This window comes from Euphorbia lathyris, chromosome 8, assembly GCF_963576675.1.
Source record: "Euphorbia lathyris chromosome 8, ddEupLath1.1, whole genome shotgun sequence".
NCBI classification, from domain to species: domain Eukaryota; kingdom Viridiplantae; phylum Streptophyta; class Magnoliopsida; order Malpighiales; family Euphorbiaceae; genus Euphorbia; species Euphorbia lathyris.
The window spans coordinates 73,524,533-73,546,700 of record NC_088917.1 but is presented as its reverse complement, the minus strand read 5'-3'; the positions used below and the strand labels follow the sequence as shown (position 1 = coordinate 73,546,700).

The window sequence follows — 22,168 nt, the reverse complement described above, 5'->3', positions numbered from 1 at the left end:
GCTGATTACATTAGCTGATTTGACTAGCTGTTTGTGTAGACTTGTTTGGTAAAAATTAGCTGATTGATAATATCGGTTTGTGCAAAAAGACGAATAAGGGCATTAATTTTGGCGCAGGAGAAGAGTGAGTCTATCTATTAGGTTAAATAAGTCCATTAATTTTAATATTCCAAAACGCTAATGGAAAAAGCTCCTTTTAAAAGCTTTTTCTAAATTAGCGTTTTCATCCCAAACCTCTCTCCCAAATCTCTCTTCACCAAACACTTCAATCAGCGGTTTCAATGGTTAAACCTCTAAAATTGGTCAAACCCGTTTTTTTATCCCAAAACGATGTTTACCAAACAGGCCAACGTCTCCAATTATACCAAATTCAATAACGAAACGAAGTCGTTAACACAGCCACAAAAAGAACAAATACTTTCTTTTTTATTATTCCTTTATTTTCTAAAGATTATAAAAAGTCATAAACAATAATAATAAAAAATGGGGATAACAAAAGGTCATCTCATCCAATTCAGAAATGGGAACAGTTATCGACTCCCATTTTTTAGCAATCACTGCCATCGTCACTGTGAGTTTACTTTTTCATCCTCTCTCTCGTTCTTCACTTCTCTAATTTTCAAAGTTTCTGTTCCTGTTGCTTAATTTCTTTTGGTTTTTTTGGTAGGTGGGTTACCAATTGCTATTTTTTGTAATCACTGCTCTTCTCAAGTTTGATAAAGTCACTGATTTTGCTGGTATTCTTCTTTCCATATCTGTACTTCAAAATTCTCAACTGTTTTGGGGAATTCTGCAGATAGGGTTGTCAATGGGACTGGTTAGGTTTAATATACTAATTCATAAATTAAATTGTTAGGTAAATTGTAAGTTTGCGAGCAAAATTAATTTTAACAATTTGAATGGACTGGTTTGAACGTTTTTTACAAACAAAGCTGCAAACAACATGGCAAAATACTAACAACTCATTCTGATACATATAAGTTAAACACCAAAAAAACTTACTGGGGGTCTAAAAAGTTTAGAAATAACGGTGAAAATGTACAAAACTGCTACAGTTTATTGATAAATTTGTTTAGAAAATTTGATGTTGTAGTCAAATAAAGGTCAAACTAGTCGGTTCAAATTTTGTGTTGCTTGGAAATGCTGGGGAGCTCCGGAAATTTAAATGGAAACGGACACCAGGGGGAACGTTATTTTAAAGAAAATTTAGCTACGAATTGGTAATGGAAAAGGCAAATAAAGGTCAAACTAGTTGGTTCAAATTTTGTGTTGCTTAGAAATGCTGGGAGCTCGGTTGCACTGAAACGGAAATTGAAATGGAAACGGAAAAGAAATGGAAACGGACTCAAAACGCGGAAGCGCTAGTGAAGAAGAGTTTCCGTGCAAGATAGGTTGGGAGTTAATTTTTCATTTTCGTATATTAAGGGATAATTCTACACTTCTCCAAAAATGATAGAGGGAAATGTGGACCTTATCCCCAAAATATATTGTATTGTAATTTAATGTATAAATGTATAGTACTTTATTAATATTGTATATTATTGGGTATGCTCATGGGCGTTCCCTTGGGTATCCCTAACGGTAATGGGTAGGGGATCACCTTTGGAGCAGGATAGCTATTACTAACTTTCCTTTCCTTCCCATTCACAATCCTAAAGAAATGAATTTTTGAGATCTCCTGATCCTAAGAGGGTGGAACCCAATAAGTACGAGTATTACTCACTCCATTGACAAACCTATGTGCAGATGGATTGAGGGAAAATTGCAGGATTTTGATGAATGAAGTGTTATTATTATTTTTACATCAATGTTATGTTAATCATGTAATTTGCTAAGGTTTAATCTGTTTCATTTTTGTTTGAAAAAAAAAAATATCAGGAAGCACGAATTTTGTTATACTTGCTGTTTTAACAGTGATTTTGAAAGGGACATGGTATTTCAGACAGGTTAGTGTATGCTTCTGTTTTTTACTTGTCCCTTTTGTAGATTGAAATGCCTGTTCTTGTAAGCAGATTATGAACTTTATATTTGATAGTTCAACCTTCAAAGAGCTTCATATCTATAAAATTTTGATGTCTTATCTTTCTTAATTTCAATTTGGTTGAAAATAAAGTTTCTAGTTTTGACATCATTCCACTGCTTGCTGTTAGTGTTAGTTTTGCTGTTGCTGCTAGTCGTTAGAATTTAGCTGATGTTGCTTCCGAAATAGCTATAAGCATCCGTTTATCAATACCAAGCACTTCTACTCTACAAAGAACCAAACAGACATTACCTTTGCTTTTGTTCAATTTGCTTTACTTGTTCATTATTCTGCTGGTCTTTTCTGCAGGTTGTTGTGAGTTCACTTGTGGTATTATGGGGCATTCGCCTCGGATTATTTCTATTAATGAGGTATTAATAATGTGCCTCTTTTTAAGATTGTTTCCTTCTTGGTTTGATTCTACTTTAATCGATTTCAGTTATTAGAACTTCTGATTGCTGCACAATCAAGTGTGACTCTCAAGATATGCAGTTTTTCTTTGACAATTCTTATACTTTTTAGAAGATTCGAGTATCCGTTTTTAAGAAGATTCGACCTTTGAATATCTCGAGCTTGTTCATTATATTCTTATGTTTGATTTTATGGGAGCATAATAATTAGTGTTCATGATGTAAAACTACATAAGAATGCGTAGATTATATATTTGTACATCATGTCAAATACTGCATATAAGTTCTACTGTGGATTTAATTAATCCAATGTTTCAATCAGGATTATGCAGTGGGGTGAAGATCGACGATTCGATGAAATGCGGGCAAATTTGGGGAAGTTGGCTGTGTTCTGGACGTTTCAGGTTTTCAAGCATTTTTCACTTGCTATTTAGATTAACTATAACTGTGTCTTGATGTTCAAAGTATACTTTTGACATTGGATTTAATCTATGTTGCACGGAAACTCATCTTTAGTAGTGTTTCTGCGTTTCAGTTTCAGTTTCGTTTCCGTCTCCATTTACGTGTCCAGGCTATATATGATTTAATTCATCCGTTATTTTGATTATTTGCAGGCTGTCTGGGTTTGGATTGTCAGTTTACCTGTAACAGTGGTTAATGCAAGTGACAGAAATCCGTCTATTCGGGCTGCGGATATAATTGGATGGATTATTTGGTCTGTCGGATTATCAATTGAAGCTTCAGCTGATCAACAAAAGTTAACTTTCAAAAACTCACCAGACAATAGAGGGAAATGGTGCAATATTGGATTGTGGAAGTACTCTCGTCACCCGAATTATTTTGGCGAGGTTCGGCCTGAACTTTATTTCAATGCTGCTATTTTGAAAGTTCTGCTTCATTCATATCCTAATATGTAATGCTTGTTCCGAATTTTGAACTACTGAACCTGAATTGAATGTTTAATATCATATGAAACTTGATGAAAACTTTGTGTCAATGTTAGAGAATAGTTTCACATGAGTTTCGCTTTTACTCATATAAGACTAGGCTGTTATTGTTGTTACTCAAATATGATTAACCATTTGATGTTAATAAGATTTAAGAATAAAGACTACATCCAAATATATTTCTAATGAATACTGCAAAGATTGAAACATGATACTTTTAGAGTGTTGTTTTCTTGTGGTCAAATTATATGCGGGAAGATGGGGTTGAAGAAGATGAGGGGTTTGTGAGGGTATTTTTGGAAAAATGTATTGAAACCTAATAGAATCGAAACTCGATTTCAATAGGAAGAATTGTAATACACTAATTAGAACCAAAATGGTTTGCATTTTATAATTTTGGTTCGCATTTTATGAAATGCGAAGCTATATTTGCTTCAAATTTTATGATTTTGGTTCGTATTTTATGAAATACGAACCTGTATTTGCTTCTCATTTTATGATTTTGGCTCGCATTTTATGATTTGCGAAGCTATATCTGTCACGATTATAGATAGGGATTATTTAAGTATTATTAGGTGGTTAATTGTTTTTACATTAAGTGGTATTTAGCTTTAATAGATGTTATTTAGGAATGTTTACAGCTATGGGAAATTATAATTGCTGCCACATCGGCAGTTATTAGGCCTATTTAAAGTGAATTGCTATATTTCCTATTCTTATTCAAGGTAGGTTATATTTCTTATTCTTATTTAAGGTAGGTTAGAATAAATAGGGTGATTTAAGGTAAATTAGAATTATTAGGGCCATGCATTTCTTATACTTTCCTTTTCCTTTTTTCTCCTATTTAAGAGAATGAGCCTGTACTAATTCATTATGGAATTGATTAATGAAATCTTTATTTCTTTTTCTAAATTCTCTCTATTCTCTTTTTTTTTTTTGTTTATCTAGATCTCTCTCTAACCTTCTCTCTTCTTTCTCTATTCTTTTCTTCTCCTAAAATCTTTCCTGCCCTAATCTTATTGTCAGAAATCCTAATCCTGACATTGGTATCAGAGCTTTCCTTCCTCTGACCATGGAAGAATTTAACCAGCGAATGGAACGGTTATGCAAGCAGGAACAATACTTCGATGAGCGATGGGAACTGCTTCGCAAGAAGCAAGAAGACTCTTTTGAAAAATCCTTCTCAAATTTGGCTCAATTGATTCTAGAAACTCAAGGAGTTTCAAATCCCTCTTGCAAACCACCCTCCAACTGTTTGATGAAATGCCACAAAAGAAAATAGAATTGGAAGGTCTCTATTTGCAAGGAAAAACTGAACAGAGCAGCCTTCGCTAAGGAAGCAGACCACTGCTGTAATTGTTAATCAAGGACAGTTTGAAGCCTTTAAGCCTCAAAAGAAGAAGGTAAATCCCAGCCTTACTGATTCTTATGTGATTAATAGTTTGAAACCTGAAAATAAATCTGAACCAAATTCATATCAACCCATAGAAATTTATAATCATCCTAAGTTTCAGGACATCCATCTCAAGGATGTGATTGAAGCTCCTAAGCAAAATCCTACATTTAGATCTCCCCTAGCTCCAAAGCAATGGCACCAAACTAACCATTCCTATCCCATAACCTCTGCTAAAATAAATCCAACACCTATAACAACTCAGAAACCTAACCCTACATTCACACCTCCATTAACTACTTCACCTTACACCCAAAACACCCCAATCAAACTGCAACTTCTGCCTGAAACCAATCTGATACCAGTGGCCAACCCGAAAACTCCAGACACTATACTATTTGGAGCAAATGTGAGCCCATCGGCTGGCCAAAAAATTGGGCTTCCTTACTCTCATAGTTATGCTCTTATTGGTTCTTCCTTGCCAAAGAGGGCGACTCCTCATGCTCAAATTGATGCTAAGGCTCTGAGCCCTTGCATTACTCCCATTAGACAAAGGAGACATTATGCTTCAGAAAAAGGAGGTTGTAATGACTCAAAATTAATCACGGGTGTTTCCTATTGGCATGAACGAGTCTATAGATCTATCAGCTGTTTTAATTGGCATGAATTTGTCAATAAAGGGCGGCCCGGTCGCATTACGCGTCCCCGCTGAGCGAGGGTCCGGGGAGGGGTCCCACCACAAGGGTGTATTGGGGGCAAGCCTTCCCTTGCCAATTTAATTGGCAAGAGGCCGTTCCTAAGACTCGAACCCGTGACCTCATGTCACACGGCAACAACGTTTTACCGTTGCGCCAAGGCTCGCCCTCTTGGCATGAATTTGTCAATAAATGGTATTATTGATGAGAATTTTCTTCTACGGACATTTGGAAGAATTTTCCTTCCTATCTCCGAACGTTCAAATCTCGCCGACTTTCAACTATCTGACGCCTCCATTTCCTTGATTGATCTCCAACACCTTCACGGTCCTAATCGTCATCTAATTGTTGATAACATTGACAAAGCTTGCCAATGTTAGGAAGAACAAAACAATGTGGAAAATGATGTGGGATTATAGTAAAAAGAAAGGGGGAGAAGAAGCAGAGGTAAATAATGTAGAGAATGTGGACTGCTTCTCATATTCCTCTTCTATAAATTGGAGAGAAAAAATTGCCCACATTCTCATCTCTGTGAGGATCTATATTCCTATTATTCAAATTGTAGTAATTTTTAGTGAAATTTGAATTTTTTTATTATGTCATCCATCATGCCAGAATGATTATAGATTTTGATGAAAAACATCATTGTAAGGTTTGGTGTTTCGCACACAACAGAGACAAGTAGTTTGACTTTGTGAAGTTCATGGAGTTCTGCAAAGGGATGCACATAACAAATTGATTCAAGTCGGTAGCTCACCCTCAGTCCAATGGCATGGTCGAGGTCACCAATCGAACGGTTGTGGTAGGAATAAAGAAAAGATTGGAAGAATGAAAAAAAGGATGGGGTGATGAGATCCTAGTGTCCTTTGGGCCTACCGAATCACTCCACGTATGACCATTGTGAGACCCCTTTCTCCCAAGTGTGTGGGGGTAGAGGCTTTGATACTAGTAAGGCTGGGACTATCAAGCGACTGAGTGGTCCTGTATAGTGAGGGTCAAAATGAGAACCTATGACACTTTTTGAATTAGGTAGGGCTTTGTAGGGATAAAGCTTACATCATATGATGGTGGTATATAAGTGGAGGATATTCGCCTACCACGACAAAAAGGTTCGACAGATGGAGCTAAACAAGGGGGACTTGGTCCTCAGGATATTCGCCTACCACGACAAAAAGGTTCGACGGATGGAGCTAAACAAGGGGGACTTGGTCCTCAGGAAAAACTAAAACATCCTAATTTAGAGAGGGGAAAGGAAAGTTGGGCGCCAAGTGGGATGGGCCGTACAAAGTGGCAAGAAAGATAGGTCTGTTAACCTTCAAATTGGATGATGGACATGGAAGGATACTGCCCAAGACCTGGAACACATGTCAACCTCCATACTTCTTCATTCCCTTCCTTTTTACTATAGTCCCACATCATTTTCTGTATATTTTTTTGTTCTTCCTAACATTGGCAAGCTTTGCCGATGTTGTCAACAATTAGACGACGATTAGGACCGTGAAGGTGTTGGAGATCAATCAAGGAATGTAGGCGTCAGATAGTTGAACATCGGCGAGATTTGGATGGTCGGAGATAGGATGGATGTAGTTAGAAGGAAAACTAATTGCAAGGCAAATCTTTCTTTTAGTTAACCATTTATTGGATCACAAATTATCATTTAGGTTCACAAATCACCAAATGCGATAAATTACGTTCACATTTGGTGACTTGCGAACCTAAATGGTAATTTGCGATCCAATAAATGGTTAACTAAAAGAAAGATTTGTTTTACAATTAGTTTTCCTTCTAACTACATCCGTTCTATCTCCGACCGTCCAAATCTCGCCGACGTTCAACTATCTGATGCCTGCATTTCCTTTATTGATCTCCAACACCTTCACGGTTCTAATTGTTGACAACATCGGCAAAGCTTACTACTCTTAGGAAGAACAAAAGAATATTTGGAAAATTATGTGGGATTATAGTAAAAAGGATAGGGAAGAAGAAGCAGAGGTAAATCTAAGTATGGAGGTTTTCAAAAGTCTGCAAATAAGGATTTAGAGCAACATAATGCAGAGAATGTGGACGGCTTCTTTTATTCGTCTTCTGTAAAATGGAGAAAAATTACCCACATTCTCATCTCCGTGAGGATTCAGGTCTGTGAGGATCTATATTCCTACTATTCAAATTGTAGTAAATTTTAGGGAAATTTGAATTTTTTTATTATATCATCCATCATGCTAGAATGATGATAGATTTCATAATGAAAAACATCATTGTAAGGTTTAGTGTTTCGCACACAACAGTTTGACTGTGTGAAGTTAATGGAGTTCGGCAAAGGGATGCATATAACAAATCGATTCACATCGGTGGCTCACCCTCAATCTAATGGCATGGTCGAGATCACCAACCGAACGATTGTGGTAGGAATAAAGAAAAGATTGGAAGAATGAAAAAAAGGATGGGGTGATGAGATCCCTAGTGTCCTTTCAGCCTACCAAACCACTCCATGTACGGTCACTCTAAGACCCCTTTCTCATAGTGTGTGGGTAGAGGCAATGATACTAGTTAGGCTAGGACAAAATGAGGAGAACCTAAGACACTATTTGAATGAGGTAGGGCTTTGTAGGGATAAAGCTTACAACATATGATGTTATACCTAAGTGGAGGATATTCGCCTACCACGATAAAAGGGTTTGACGGATGGAGCTAAACAAGGGGGACTTGGTCCTTGTGCAAACTAAAACATCCCAGTCTAGAGAGGGGAAAGGAAAGTTGCGCACCAAGTGGGATGGGCCGTACAAAGTGGCAAGAAAGATAGGTCCGTTAACCTTCAAATTGGATGGACATGGAAGGATACTTCCCAAGACGTGGAACACATGTCAACCTCCATACTTCTTCATTCCCTTTCTTTTTACTATAATCCCACATCATTTTCCGTATATTTTTTTGTTCTTCCTAACATTGGCAAGCTTTGCCGATGTTGTCAACAATTAGACGGCGATTAGGACCGTGAAGGTGTTGGAGATCGATCATGGAAATGGAGGCGTCACATAGTTGAACGTCAGTGAGATTTGGATGGTCGAGATACGACAGATGTAATTAGAAGGAAAACTAATTGCAAGGCAAATCTTTCTTTTAGTTAACCATTTAATGGTTTGCAAATTATCATTTAGGTTTACAAATCACCAAATGCGAACATAATTTATGTGATATAGCTTCGCGAATCATAAACTGCCAACCAAAATCATAAAATGAGAAGCAAATACAGGTTTGCAAATGCGAACCAAAATCATAAAAAGAGAAGCAAATATAGCTTCGCATTTCATAAAATGTGATCCAAAATCATAAAATGCAAACCATGTTGGTTCTCATTTTATGATTTTGGTTCGCATTTTATAGAATGAGAAGCAAAAAAGCTTCTCATTTCATAAAATGCAAACCAAATATAGCTTCGCAAATCAGAAAATGCGAACAAAAATCATAAAATGCAAACCATTTTGGTTCTAATTAGTGTAATACGATTCTTCCCATTGTCTTCTTCGTTGAGATTATATGGAAATTGAGTTTCGATTCTATTAGTTGCTGTTTTCTTTGTTGTGCTTAGTTATTTTTGCATTGAAGAGATTTCTAATGAATATAATAAAAATTGAAACATGGTCCTTTTAGAGTGTTGTTTTCTCATGGTTAAATTATATGTGAGAAGATGGGGTTGAAGACAAAGATAGGGTTTATGAGGGTGTTTTTGGAAAAATGTATTGGAAGAGTCTAGTTTGGTAGCATATGTCTAAATGAGTCTAAAAATGTAAATGAACCTCTCCATTGGGCCAATTTTGTAAATTTCCATTATAAAATCTCTTCACAGATTTTCCTTTGGTGGGGAGTTTTTGTGGCTTCTACACCAGTGCTTGAAGGTGCAGAGTGGCTTGTAATCTTTGGTCCAATCTTTCTCACATTGTTACTTCTTTTCCTTAGTGGCATACCATTGCTTGAGGTTTGCATTTTCTTCTACTAATCTAACTATAACATTTGAAGCTTCACTTTTACCATTACCCTTTAAAATGCTTAATACGCGTATGACCTGGACGAGAAACAGGAATCTGCTGATAAGAAATTCGGCAATGTGGCTGCATATCGAGAGTATAAGTGGACGACAAGGTTAGATTGCTCTCTCTATGATTAAATTATACGTGCAGTTCATTTCAGACTTCGACTATATGACCGTGCTTACCATGTTGAATGACCAAATGATCTTTTTTCGTTAGTTTTTGAATGAGTTTTGGAGGAAGTAGCTGAACTGAAGTTATCATTTTCTGTTTCAGCCCTCTGATTCTGCTACCACCTGTAGTGTATGGGAACTTGCCGTCATGGTTCAAATCGTTTTTCCTCTTTGAGTTCCCTTTCTACAGTCGTAATCTTCCACGCGAGGGGACGACATGGTGAGTCTATTATTCTGTAGATATAATTGTATTGCTTTAGTATGCAAATTTACAGATTTTCATTTCTTGTGATGGTTTTATCTTCGTTCTCTTCAAAACTTGCTTTGCATCGCGATGACGGTCAAGGTCACTAAAGTTTATTTTGTCTCGATAAAAAAAACTCATCTTTGCATTTTGTAGCAACAAAGTCACCTGTACATGTTTATTTCTTACACCCAGTGTATTACACCATCTCTCTTTTGATTGGTCGGGTGTATTACACCCAGTGTATAGTAGAAATTCTCGTCAATAGATTAATTGAGATTAAATAAAGGTTAGGATGTAAGAGAGCGGGAGTGACACATGACAGTCAATGGATACACGTGGCACTTTTATGTCAAAAACTGACTTGACTAAGCGTACTAGTTAGTATTTCCGGCGAGAATTTGTTATGAAAATGTTCCAAAAAAAGACTTTATTGGTACAAAATGCAAAGGTGAGTTATTTTATTGAGAAAAAGTGAACTTTTGTAACCATAGTGGAACACCGTCCAAACTTAAGTGACTATCGGTGCAATTTACATGTTCTTAATGTTCATTTTGACTGTTTTAAGTATTTCCACTCAAGCTTTTTTTTTCCTTCAGTTTTTGGTTGGAGAATTTTAAAAAGTACATTATAATGTCCGTGATCAACTACTTAGTCCCCCTTATCCAAACTTATTTTAGTCAAAAGTTAAATTTTATATGAAATGGAAAATTTATTGAACATTATGAAACATCAAAATAAATTGTAATAGATGAGTAAATTTGTCATTTTGTATAAAATGTAACTTTTTACCAATAAAATTCGAGACGGAAGGACTAAGTAGATAATTTTTTAAAATAGAAAAGACCCATTAGTGTAATGTGCTGAAACTGGGGATAAATAAAATTATTTACCCATAAATTAAAGATAGTTTCTTATGTGGTTTGTAATTTGCTGTGTTTCTAAGGCATTGATCACTTGTGCAAGGTATAGAACAAACAGTGGAGATGGAGAGGTCAACAATGGGTTGAAGATGGATTAGAATCTCATTTCTCTGATTTCACAAACATTGCAATTATTTCCTAGATTCTACATTTTTCAGAATTAGTGAAATTGAATTGAATATTTTAGTTTCTCATATATAATGTGTAAATGCAATTAATTTGTTGGATAGAGGATCAATTTGATTATTTAATAGTTGTAAAAAGTGATTATTATTTAGCATATGTTTGGTTCAACTATTACTATTACTGTATGTTTATTGTTATTATTGGTTTTTACGAGCAACTAATAGATATTAGCTAATTTCAGTTAATGGGAGGAGGAAGAAGAAGACCTCGCTATAAGAATAAGATAGAATTGACTTTTAAAATCAGTTTAGACGGAGATTTTTAAAACGCCGTACGATTTCTTTAAGTTTGGTTATATAAATCGGTTTGTCTAGGGTTCAGATTGCTTCCTTTATTTAGGATCTATTATTCAAACGGATGGAGATGTTGCTCATAGAATTAAATCTGGTTGGTCGAAGTGGAAGAGTGTTACGAGTTTCCTTTACGATCCCGGCAAGTCTAATAGATTGAAGGGAAAATTCTATCGCACGGCAATTAAACCTGCATTGTTACATGTTACACGTTGGATAGCGAAACATTGTCACATTTACAAGATGTCGGTGGTGGAGATGTGTATGTTGAGATGGATGTGTGGTAATACGAGAAAGGACGGGTGAGTAATGAAATAATTAGGTCAAAAGTAGGGGTTACATCTATTGAGAATAAAATGAGAGAAAACCGACTAAGGTGGTTTGGACACGTAAAACGAAAAGTGCTTGATGCGTCGGTTAGGAAGACTGAAAAAGGGCAAAGGGGCATATTTTTGTATTAGTATTTTTTTATTAGCATACTTTTTAAGGACATCAATATAATTTTATTTTAATATATATGTTTTCTATTTTCAATATTTTATATTATTAATTTTACATAATATAATTCATATTTATTAAAAAATTAGAAAAATATAAAAATACAAATTCGAGTAATTCATATTTATTAAAAAATTAGAAAAATATAAAAATACAAATTTGAGTAATCCCTGATTAATCTTCGAGGTCCTATATATCTGACTAGTATCTAACGTTTTTTATAACTTTAGCTAAAAAAAAATTTATCTTACCAAAACACACACATCCTACTTATCTAAGCAAAACACTTATATCCTACTGTTTGGAATAAAAATAACAAAGAGTTAAATTACCAAAATAAGTTTAATTTTCTTTTGAAAGAGCTAATTTAGTATCTATATAACAAAACAATTTTAATCTCAATGATACAATTAAAGACCTTACTAACTGAAATTAACTCATCGTCTTGTTTGTTTGTTGAAAAATACTTTTCAAATTTTACGATGTTTGTTTAGTTAGAAAAATAAATTAACAAAAAAATTATGAAGAAATTAAGAAAATGTTTTATTATCAAAAACATTGGGTAACAAATAATTTTGGTATGTCAAATTTATCTATTCACCCAAAATAAGGACCAAAGAGTTATAAAAACAAAAATTTAAAAAGCTATACAATTATTTTTAAAAAGAGATAATTGTTCACCTTGTGATTTACAAAAATAATTTGACAGATAATAAGATTATTTCGTTTTTTATTTATATTATAAATAATCATATACATATTATATTATATAAAATATATAAATAACACAGTAAGAGTAATCGATTAACTTGAATTACCACCATATAACATGTTACAAATACAAATTTGCATTTGGACGGTTCAACCAACCTACTTCAATAGTAAAAGAAATTCCATTAGTTTATAACATATGAAATATATAGATAAAATAACACGATTTTAACATGATAAAATAACACGATTTTAACATGATAAAATAAATAACCATATGACATTTTACAAATTTGCGTTCAGACGATTCAACCAACCTGCTTCGATAGTAAAAAAATTCCATTACTTTATATGCTTTCTTTTCCTTCTTGTTTCTTGGTTACATGTAAATAATTACAACTCACTAATTAAGTATCTTATTTGCAATTAGAAGAAACAAAAAATGCACAAACTACAACCCTAAATGAAGCTCCTCTAAAATCTGAGGCAAAAACTAACTCCAGTAGGGTAAAAAATAAGACCATAAATACAAACTACACACCTGAAGAGTTATTAATGTTTGCCAAAGAAATTATTGCACCCGATTTCGCTTCATCGGAGACTTGTGAGTTTGACATGAAAATGTAAATGACCCAGAAATGCAGGCATACCAGGTATATAAGAGACCATAATTTTGCTGCTGGATTTCTCCTTACAAATACTGCACCAGCAATGAATATTGCATCCAACTGCCTTACCAATGATCCCAAGTGTTTCCTTCCTGAACGGAATTTTTCCTCGAATAGAGGCCTCAATTTTGAATCAGAGCTTTCCCATGCTCCTGATTCTGGATCCTCTGAATTTGCATTGTTTTCTTCGAGTGATCTTGAAACTGTCTGTAGATGTGCATTACGGTAAGAATGTCGTTATCATACATGCGAAATAATTTGTAGGATTTTGTTGAGTAAATGGTTATTATGGTGAGAAAATGTACCTCGATCCTGAGAAAAAGAGTAGCCTTCTCGGAGGAAAGAACTTCGACCTATAGTTCAATGAGCAAATAGAGATATTTAACACACAAGTTGACGCTTTAGCCATAAATAAGCATAGCATTCATTTCTAATCATTCTCCAGACAGGCATTATTGATCCTCTAAGTCAAACATTTAACATTTTCGGAACAGAACATGAACAATGATTAACTAACCGGGTGCAAAAATTGCACTCCATGCCATTTAACTTGCTCATCTCTCCCTATCCAATGAAAAGGACTAACCCATGAACAACTAGAAATAGAATGAAGTTGCCATAGCCATAGCTTAATAATCATCAACGATAAATCTCTTGCCGTATGACTCGTTTTTTTTTTTTTTTTCTGTTGTTCTTTTGACCTGAAATCAACAAACCCATTTGCAGGAGATGCCACGTGGGTCTCAAGTCACTACTTTTTTGACATGTGGATTAGGAATGAAAGAGAAATTATTTTTTCCTGTTCTTGTTTTTTTTAATTAATTTCCGACGTGGTTAATGGTCGACATAGACAGCACCAGCGTGGCTTCTCTGGCCATTGAATTTCTTGGTTTCACACCAAACAGACAAAAGTTGTGACAAATGTCAAATTGTGAGAGGTTTGTCATTACAAAACAAAGAGTTGTGGCAATTCCATTCCAAATTTTTTATAGTTGGAGGATCACGAACGCAATTTACCTGCTTGCAAAGAATACTGGACTTGGGACACTAGGCTAATGGCTTAAGAAAGTACATCATACCATGAACTTCATAAGGTTCCTACAGTCTCATATTAAGACTCACACCCTCGTGTCCTCATAATTTCAGCGAATCCATAGGGGCTAGATTAATTTTTCTTAACCATGATTTGTGGTGGATGTGGATGACCATCGTAACAATTTTACGGATAAAACAGAAGAGCAAAATATAAACTCTCTCTCGTCCAAGTCCATCACTAGAAATAAGTTATTTGAAAATTTTACATAAAAGGTTGAAACTGAAAGAACGTTTCAAAGAAATAAGAAAAAGCATTTTCTAAACTGAAACACTATGCACAAGTATTAAGATACGCCTACACTGATTGCACTCCTATTATCTTTTTTTCTTTAATTGGTTAATTCAAGAGAAAGGTTCGGGAAAGGGATCGGTTTGAATTTGCATGTACTCTATTATTCTTTGGCAATAATTTAACTTCCCATGCGTGAAACTGATGCAAAATATTGCATTCTATGTCAGTTTAGCACTCAGTTTTAATCTACATATGCATACATGAGACACCAAATCGAGCATTCCTCTCAATAGGGTTAACTTTAATGACAGAGTGATGTTGGAAACTCTAACCTGTGCCTGTTTTTGAATTAAATGGTCGGTCAGCTGTGCAAGCCTTCGCTTCAACTCGATCTCTACTTCTGTTGGATCCTCCATATCCTTCCTTGTCATCTCAATATATTCTTCCAGCTCCTTTGCCTGAATTAAAAAAAGTAAACCTTGTAAAAAGAAGTAACTCGGTAGTTAATATATTCACTGGATATGCCTACAGCTATGATGAAAATCATCCAAACAAATTGTCAGATAGATTACTTAATGGCCATCCATGAAGTTTTGACAGCATAGTTAATAACTAAATTTTCTAATGGTTAATAGTCACAATCATCTACAAATAAGATCAGGATAGAACTTGACTTCTACATATTTTCACTCTTTGGACACATAGGCCTAAAGAATGTTAAAAGTATCATGACTCAATATTTCCAAGTGATAGATATATCCCTTTTGACTAGTAGCTTTCCTCTAATATTAAGACAGACAGACAGACAGACGAGCTTTAGAATTTCATCGAAAGCCATAGCCATATTATCCTGTTACATCACTAAAGCATTTGAAGAAAGTTGAAGTATCAAAATCATAAGTCCAAGGAAGCCATTGGGTCTTTTATGACTCCAATTCCCTTACCTTTATGATAAAATATTCAAGAAAGCATTTGGATAAGCAGATTATAAGACATGTTTTCATTGATCAAAAAGCCTTTAGTGAGAATCACCCAAATAACAATATCCAATTCTTAGGCTTGTTTGTTTCGTGGAAAATAATTTCCCTTGAAAAAATAATTTCCATAGAAAATAATTTCTGAGCAAATTAAATACTTTTTCCTTGTTTGGCATGCAATGTGGAAATTCGTAAATGATATGATAATTGAAGAATCATGGTGGGTGGCAAAAAATAAGGCTTTGTGTTTTCTCTTTCTTATAAAAAAAAATAGGTTCCCCTCTATAAAATGTGAAGTTATTTTTCCTTATCTTTTAAGGATTTTCCTTTGAATAGGAAATTATTTTTGTACCGCTTATTTTCCTTTTAAGTCGCAAACACTAGAAAATAAGAGAAATATTTTGCCGAATAATTTTTTCCATAAGCCTTAATAACAACAGCTGGCTATGTCTAAACTGTAATTATTTAATGGTCAAAACTAGCCTATGAACTTCATCCCAAACTAGTAGTTGTCAGATTGACAAATTTATCTCAGAAGCCATAACCAAAGGACATAATTGTCATTCATCCCAACAATGGCAAGAGTGCATCAACATAAATCGTTCCATAAACAATTTTCTGTGCTTTTTTTCCTTGAAGAGGCTTTTCATTGTCTACTGATCTGGATAATTCTAATATCTACATTATCATCTTGCCTCTGCAGAAAGATGCCAACTTCAACAAACGTTCTCTGTCCAAACATTTAATCCTCAAACGAAAATCTAAATCAACAAATCAAACTTCTAGAGAACAAAAACGGGAAAACTTCAAGCATCTCACTAAGTTGTAAAATATATCAACCTCAGATATCTGTTAAATCAAATTTGACATAATGGAAACATTGCACACAACTTACCTTATCTTCCAACTTTCCAATTTTATCAGTCATGAAAGAGTACTCTGCTTCAAGTATCTCTCGTTCAAAATCAGCTCCTTTTCCAGCTACTGCCTACATAATTTCGGATGAATATAAAGATCATTAGCATGTGGCTGAGAAAGATATGTTGGGTGAGTAGAGTTTTAAGGTAGCAAGATGATAGCAAGATGAAGTATACAGTTCTATGGGAGCTGTAACAACCTCCATGCCCCCAGTTAATGCACCATAAAAACATGACTCACTTGCTTTATATATGTTCCTTCATGGTCGGTCTTGATGATCTTCCTCCTGAGCTCTACAAGAAAAAATTGTGCTTCAATGATTTATAGAAGCAGCTATATAGCAAACAGGAGATTTCATTGCAAGGTCAACTCAAACTTAAGTTTCATGAATATTCAAACTAATCTTCGAAAATTGTACATTTATGATATGATTAACAAGTGGTGGCTGATTGTACAGTCAATTTTAAACTAACAAATTTTATACCACTACATTACTTACCTCCTAAATACACAATTTAGAATCTTAGATATGTTTAGATACCTTAACAAACAAAAAAAGGAAAGAGAAAGTTGAACAACAATTTTTGGGGCATAAATGCATGGCAAATCTCTAATTCGGGAGATTTCAACAGAGAGGTATTAGTTTCAGAGGTAATCGACATTTTGAGAGACAGGTGAAGGAGATTTCAACAGCATCTGAATTATGTTTTCTGGATTGGGTTTGGAGCAAGGGAGGACAAGGCAGGCTGTTCATCAGTTAAGAGAGAAGCATACAAGCCTTGGTCATAGCAGGTTTAAAAGTCTGACAAAAACTGTCACTTGTAGTAATGTAGCTCTTTGTATTTTTCAACTTCAAATGTAGCAAACTACAGTTCAGCGGCACCAAAAGAAAAAAAAGTTGTGATTAAGGGAGCTTTTTATTTTGTGCAAGCAGTACAGTTTTTTATATTTCTGAATCTTTTCTTCACCATCAAGCTACTGATCATGTGTGCACTTGATCGTGTTTTGGCTACACATCCATAACACACAAGAGACCAATTATTCCATTGCTCTCCAAAAATTCTGAAATTTATTACTGGACACTGGCAACTAGTCAAACTTTAGCTGCAGCAAGACTCATCCACTGTAACAAACCAAGACATGTGGCGGGAATTGGAAATATGAACCTTACAATGTTACACAGCAAGTAATTTCTGCCTTTTCTTTTCTTTAATGTACCCAATCAGCATGTAATATTTATAGTTGCTGAATCTCAATTTTTGATACTTAGATCTTTTTTTTCCAAGATAATACTTAGATCTTTAATCGTACGAGAGAGAGGAAAAAAAAAACAAATTCAATCAAATAAGCAAGACTGAGATCAAGGATGGCACACCTTCATGAGCCACTTCTTTCAACTCAAATTGTTGCCGAAGTTCTGCAACTCTATTACTCTGGTTGACAAAAACTACCAATAAATAAACTTAGCTGTACATACACATGATGAATATTCGTAAAAAACAAGTACATGCATTGTTACAAAAATTAAAAGCACATGACATCATAGAGAGGACAGCATTGTATATGTCTCCTTCCACAAAAGAACACCTATGAGGCTTGGCAAATACTGATCATATGTTGACAGCAATTCCCATTGACTTCTATAGCTGTTCAAATCAATCACAGAGTTCCTAATTCCTATGCCATTTCCCAGTGATTATGCAACTCACACATGCAAAAATGACTGCTCAATAAATACTTCTAAGACCAATACAGATTCCCCTTTCCTAATTGTGCTTTTCCAATCCAGTACTTTAAGTGCTGTTATCGTATTAATGTGAGCACATCAAAGTGTGTGTATGGATACATAATATGTCAGAGGATATTGTTGCTTCTCGGAGTAGAATAACAACATGCAATAATACTCAGCTAGGCAAATTTTCTGACTAACCTGTCTGCTATAGTGGTATTATATACTAGCCTAGTAGCCTCTGCTGCCACTCCACCATATAAACCCACTCCACTATGTGGATAACATACTCCAATGAAATATCAGGAAGAGGACAACAGATAAATGGTCTAACCAGTTAGTCGGAAAAATCATACCTCCACTTCAAGATTCTTCTGTGCAGTAGCAAGGGATCTTGCAAGATCAGCATTTGCGATCTGCAATCAAATTGATATTTAGAAACATCTAATATAGCAAAAATATATGAATTTTCAAAAAACAAAAACACTATAAGGGGAGAACAAATCATATAAGTCCATACAAACTTATGAAGACCATAAGTAACTAAAAAGCCAATATACCTCCAGAGTAGCCATGCGAGTAAGCGCTTCCATCCTAGTATTCTTATGTTTCTGCTTTTCCATCTCAACAGCATCCATCGTTTCCATCATGGTTGTCTGCAGTTCTGAAGCCTAATAAATGAAGTTAAGATTAAACAGATACTTAGTGCATGTCAGGGAAAACAGCATGTTTATTTTATTAAAGAAATTTTGTTACATAATTAAAGCCAGAAAATGTAAGAATTGACTTGAGCTGTAAATCACCAATGCACAGCAGGAAATTTTCTTTCGAGGAAGCTAGCAAGCGGACTCATTCCCCTATCTATTGAGCTACCTTTTGTTCATTTTGAGACTTCTCAGTACATCAGTACTTTATAACTTTACATGACAAGTGAGACATAGGGTTGCTGCATAAACTGCATCTTAATTTTAATGCTGACTCAGGTAGTTAGCTGATTTTGCAGCACGAAAATAAATGACCAAGCTACTCGGAAGCAACTCCAAAATTACTCAAACTTAACTCAATAATTGAGTTCGAGCTCCAGCTCAAGTAGCTTGGCCAGATCAAACTTAACTCGATGTTGAGCAACTCATGAGCTTAACCAAAAGTTTCTATGTAAATAACAAAAAAAAATCCCTCTTATACATCATTATATTAACATACAAATGGAAAAATGAACTCATCGATCCTTAGCAAGCAGAGCATAATTGAGCTAACAACAAGCACCCAATAAAGCTCTAGGCAAATTTTTTAATGACCTGCTTGAGCATAGTCAAGCTCATATAATTCCATGAGTCAAACTTGAATTAGAAACAATCAAACTCAAAACAAGTTCAAGTTCAAGTTGAGTTTCATGCTTCGAGTTTTCGGGCCAAGTTGACCTCTTGACTGCATTAGTCCTTTCTAATCAACTTGAATTATGCTAGAGGTCAGTCCTCAATCAAGAGGTAGCTGGCATACCACGTCTTAAATCAACCTGGCCTTTAATTCAGTCCAAAACCTAATTTCAATACAAGTCTGACACATAGTCAGCTAAATTACTTGTCATCTAAATAGAATCGCGTAACACCAAAATAATGCTTACGCAGCCATGGAAAATTCATTGAAGAGCTATTTATAAACCCTTAACAATTTGGGAACTAAAGACTTTTGTTATGTACAACTTCTGGCGCAAAATGTAAAGCCTAAAGGGCATCGCACTTGCAAACAAATGTCTTAAAACCAAAACTTTTGTTATGTTCAACATATACAGCAGGCATGTAGAAAATTAGCCATTTTGCTTGGCAAAACAAGTAGAAAGGTATCATTTTTTTAGCATCCAAGGGTCTAGGTGCAGTTGCCTATCAATTAAAACCATATTACAATACAGTGTTTGTTTTCCGAATTAGAATCAGAAAATTCACACGGTTCATAGTGATTGCATCTAATCAAAGAAAACATACTCATAATGTTTGCTGTTGTCCATTAAAACAAAGATAAGTTTTGATGCAAGGAAAGGAAGTACAGATGAGCTCTCTTCTGACCGTAAGGCTAACTGAACTCAATTGGAGGAAGAGAAGAAAGATAGAAAAGAAAGTAAAACTACGCATGGTAATAAAATATGTAAAACAAGAACGAGAGAAACCAAAATTAAAAAGAATATTGCGGCTGAGAAAAGACTGTAAAATGTTACCTCTTGTGCTTGCTGTTTCGCTCGTTCTTCAAGTATTTTCTCCAAGCTTTGTTTTTCCCCTTCTAATCTGGCAACCATATTCTCCCGTTCCTTGATGGCCTCCACAGCTCTAGCCGCGGCTTTCTCAGCCAAAATTTGCTCTCTCCTCTCTCTATCTTGTTCATTTTCAGAATCAGATGTTGAGACAGAATCACTATCTGAATCAGATCCTTCATCGCTTGTTGAAAAACCTTTCTTAGTATCGTCGGAAACAGAGTTTCTCAATCCGTAAGCAGACTCACGTTTGCCTTTCACAGTACTTCTCAATCTATCATAAGCATCTCTCACTCCCTTCTTCCCATCAGATACCCTGTCAATTTTCTCCGAAACTGATGACATTTCCAAAGAATGACTGTTATTTCCCATTCCCCTGTGATCCTCCTCAGGGACATGCTTAGATTCAAAAAGTCCGCCATTACTTTCATTTTCATTGTTGCTCTGTTTTTCCATCTTACTGGAATCAACATCCTTATTGTTCACCTCTTCCCTACCTAAAACCTTACCATCCCCTTGCAATTCCACACTTGATGACGTTGCAGAGGAGCTAGACCCGTCCTCATCACTACGTTTCCCATTTAACTTGTTGTCTAATGGAATATCCAATGCCTTCTTAGACTTAACTCCTCCACTACTCATATTCTTCTTCCTTTCCTGCACTGACAAATTTGAGCGAGAAATTCCCAGCTTCCTACCATCCTTTCTCACTTCTCGAATAACAGATGATGCCCCATTACTGCGACTGGATGAAGGCGTGGCCTGAATTGGAGCACTAAGGAGCTCAGTCCAGTCATTCTCACTAAGTGTCGGCTTAGGTTTTGAAGAAGAGTTCGGGACATTTGTAACCCCCTTATCCCCTTCGCTCCCATTGATCCTAATATTCGTAGGGTTATTTAAACTGTTAATATTGGGATCAGTTTTCAGTTTCCCAATATATTCATGACCATTGGATTCAAGACTCGTTTTTTTCTTCAACTGATCCTTCAAAGGCAGTGTTCCTCCTCCTCCATTGCCACTCCCTTTCGTCGGGAGATTCAAATTTTGATCCTCAGATCCAAGCGCCCTCTCTTTCTTTAACGAATCAGCCGCTTGCTGATCGATCTGAGCTTTCGATTAACATCGGAAACCGAATTCCAATTATTCTCAAAATTAAATTCGAAAAATTAATTGACGAAAAAAGCACCGAAGCTCAATCAGAAAAAATAACAAGAGAAAGGAAAATTTACCTGTTCAAAGAAGGTCTCTGCAACTTTGAGTTTTGAAGATATCCAATTCGCCATTTTCCTCTGTTTCTAGGTTGAAATCCGAAATTGACAGTGTTAAATATTCATATGGTACATTTTAGCAAAAACGCGACATAGATCGAGTTGCAGAGAAGAAATTGGGAAGGAAGCAAGAGAGGGACGAAGTTAGATTTGTAAACGCTAAAGTGACAGCCGTGGAAGGCTTTGGGATAGCCATGAGAGAAGAGTGTTGTGTCGAGGTGGGAGATTTGAATTCGACTGTGACGGAAACAATCTCACAGACATGTCTTCCTTAATATATGGCTACTACGGCCCGGTAGCAAACGGCTCTCAGACAAGAGTGTTTGGCTGTAAACTAACTATTCGTCTCAAATATATCAAGTTTTGGACATAGCAAATACCGTACCTAAATTATTTATCACAGTCTCCTCTTGGTCATTTTTACCTTTTTCAATTCAAAGTCAAATTTTTTCGAAATTCAAAAACCCGAATAACATTCATGGCCCCAAAATATGGTAGAGGAAAATGACCAATAATTCCTC

At 35.3% G+C, this 22,168-nt stretch overlaps 2 protein-coding genes across 4 annotated transcripts; one reads left to right on the top strand and one right to left on the bottom strand.

The window, feature by feature from the left end:
- The first annotated feature begins 470 nt into the window (after positions 1–470).
- Positions 471–11,127, top strand: LOC136203103 (uncharacterized). 3 transcript variants are annotated; one of them, XM_065994160.1, is made up of 10 exons: positions 471–571; positions 668–737; positions 1,879–1,946; positions 2,330–2,391; positions 2,753–2,834; positions 3,045–3,278; positions 9,310–9,438; positions 9,541–9,602; positions 9,767–9,883; positions 10,880–11,127. In XM_065994160.1, coding segments are annotated over exons 1-10 (876 nt in total). In that variant the 5' UTR covers positions 471–520; the 3' UTR covers positions 10,881–11,127. The 3 variants fall into 3 exon arrangements, with proteins under 3 accessions (XP_065850232.1, XP_065850230.1, XP_065850231.1); XM_065994158.1 differs by having other exon boundaries at positions 10,874–11,127; XM_065994159.1 differs by having other exon boundaries at positions 10,854–11,127.
- Positions 11,128–12,836: 1,709 nt separating this feature from the next.
- LOC136202666 (golgin candidate 2) lies at positions 12,837–21,897 on the bottom strand. The gene is made up of 10 exons (XM_065993425.1): positions 21,609–21,897; positions 20,347–21,483; positions 18,695–18,805; positions 18,491–18,550; positions 17,781–17,838; positions 16,646–16,698; positions 16,383–16,475; positions 14,843–14,968; positions 13,489–13,536; positions 12,837–13,390 (listed from the first exon to the last, which is right to left on the bottom strand). The coding sequence occupies exons 1-10, from the start codon at positions 21,660–21,662 to the stop codon at positions 13,049–13,051; spliced, it is 2,082 nt and encodes a 693-aa protein (XP_065849497.1). The 5' UTR covers positions 21,663–21,897; the 3' UTR covers positions 12,837–13,048.
- Positions 21,898–22,168: the final 271 nt, after the last annotated feature.

Bases quoted from the DNA above. Each gene is read 5' to 3' on its own strand.
- LOC136203103 (XM_065994158.1), top strand. From the start codon at position 521: ATGGGAACAGTTATCGACTCCCATTTTTTAGCAATCACTGCCATCGTC. The intron at 2,392-2,752 runs GTATTAATAATG...TGTTTCAATCAG, and splicing joins GGATTATTTCTATTAATGAG to GATTATGCAGTGGGGTGAAG. The intron at 9,884-10,873 runs GTGAGTCTATTA...CACTTGTGCAAG, and splicing joins CCACGCGAGGGGACGACATG to GTATAGAACAAACAGTGGAG.
- LOC136202666 (XM_065993425.1), bottom strand. From the start codon at position 21,662: ATGGCGAATTGGATATCTTCAAAACTCAAAGTTGCAGAGACCTTCTTT. The intron at 16,699-17,780 runs GTGTGCCATCCT...TTTTTCTTGTAG, and splicing joins GAAAGAAGTGGCTCATGAAG to AGCTCAGGAGGAAGATCATC. The intron at 13,537-14,842 runs GTTAGAGTTTCC...ATTGAACTATAG, and splicing joins TAATTCAAAAACAGGCACAG to GTCGAAGTTCTTTCCTCCGA.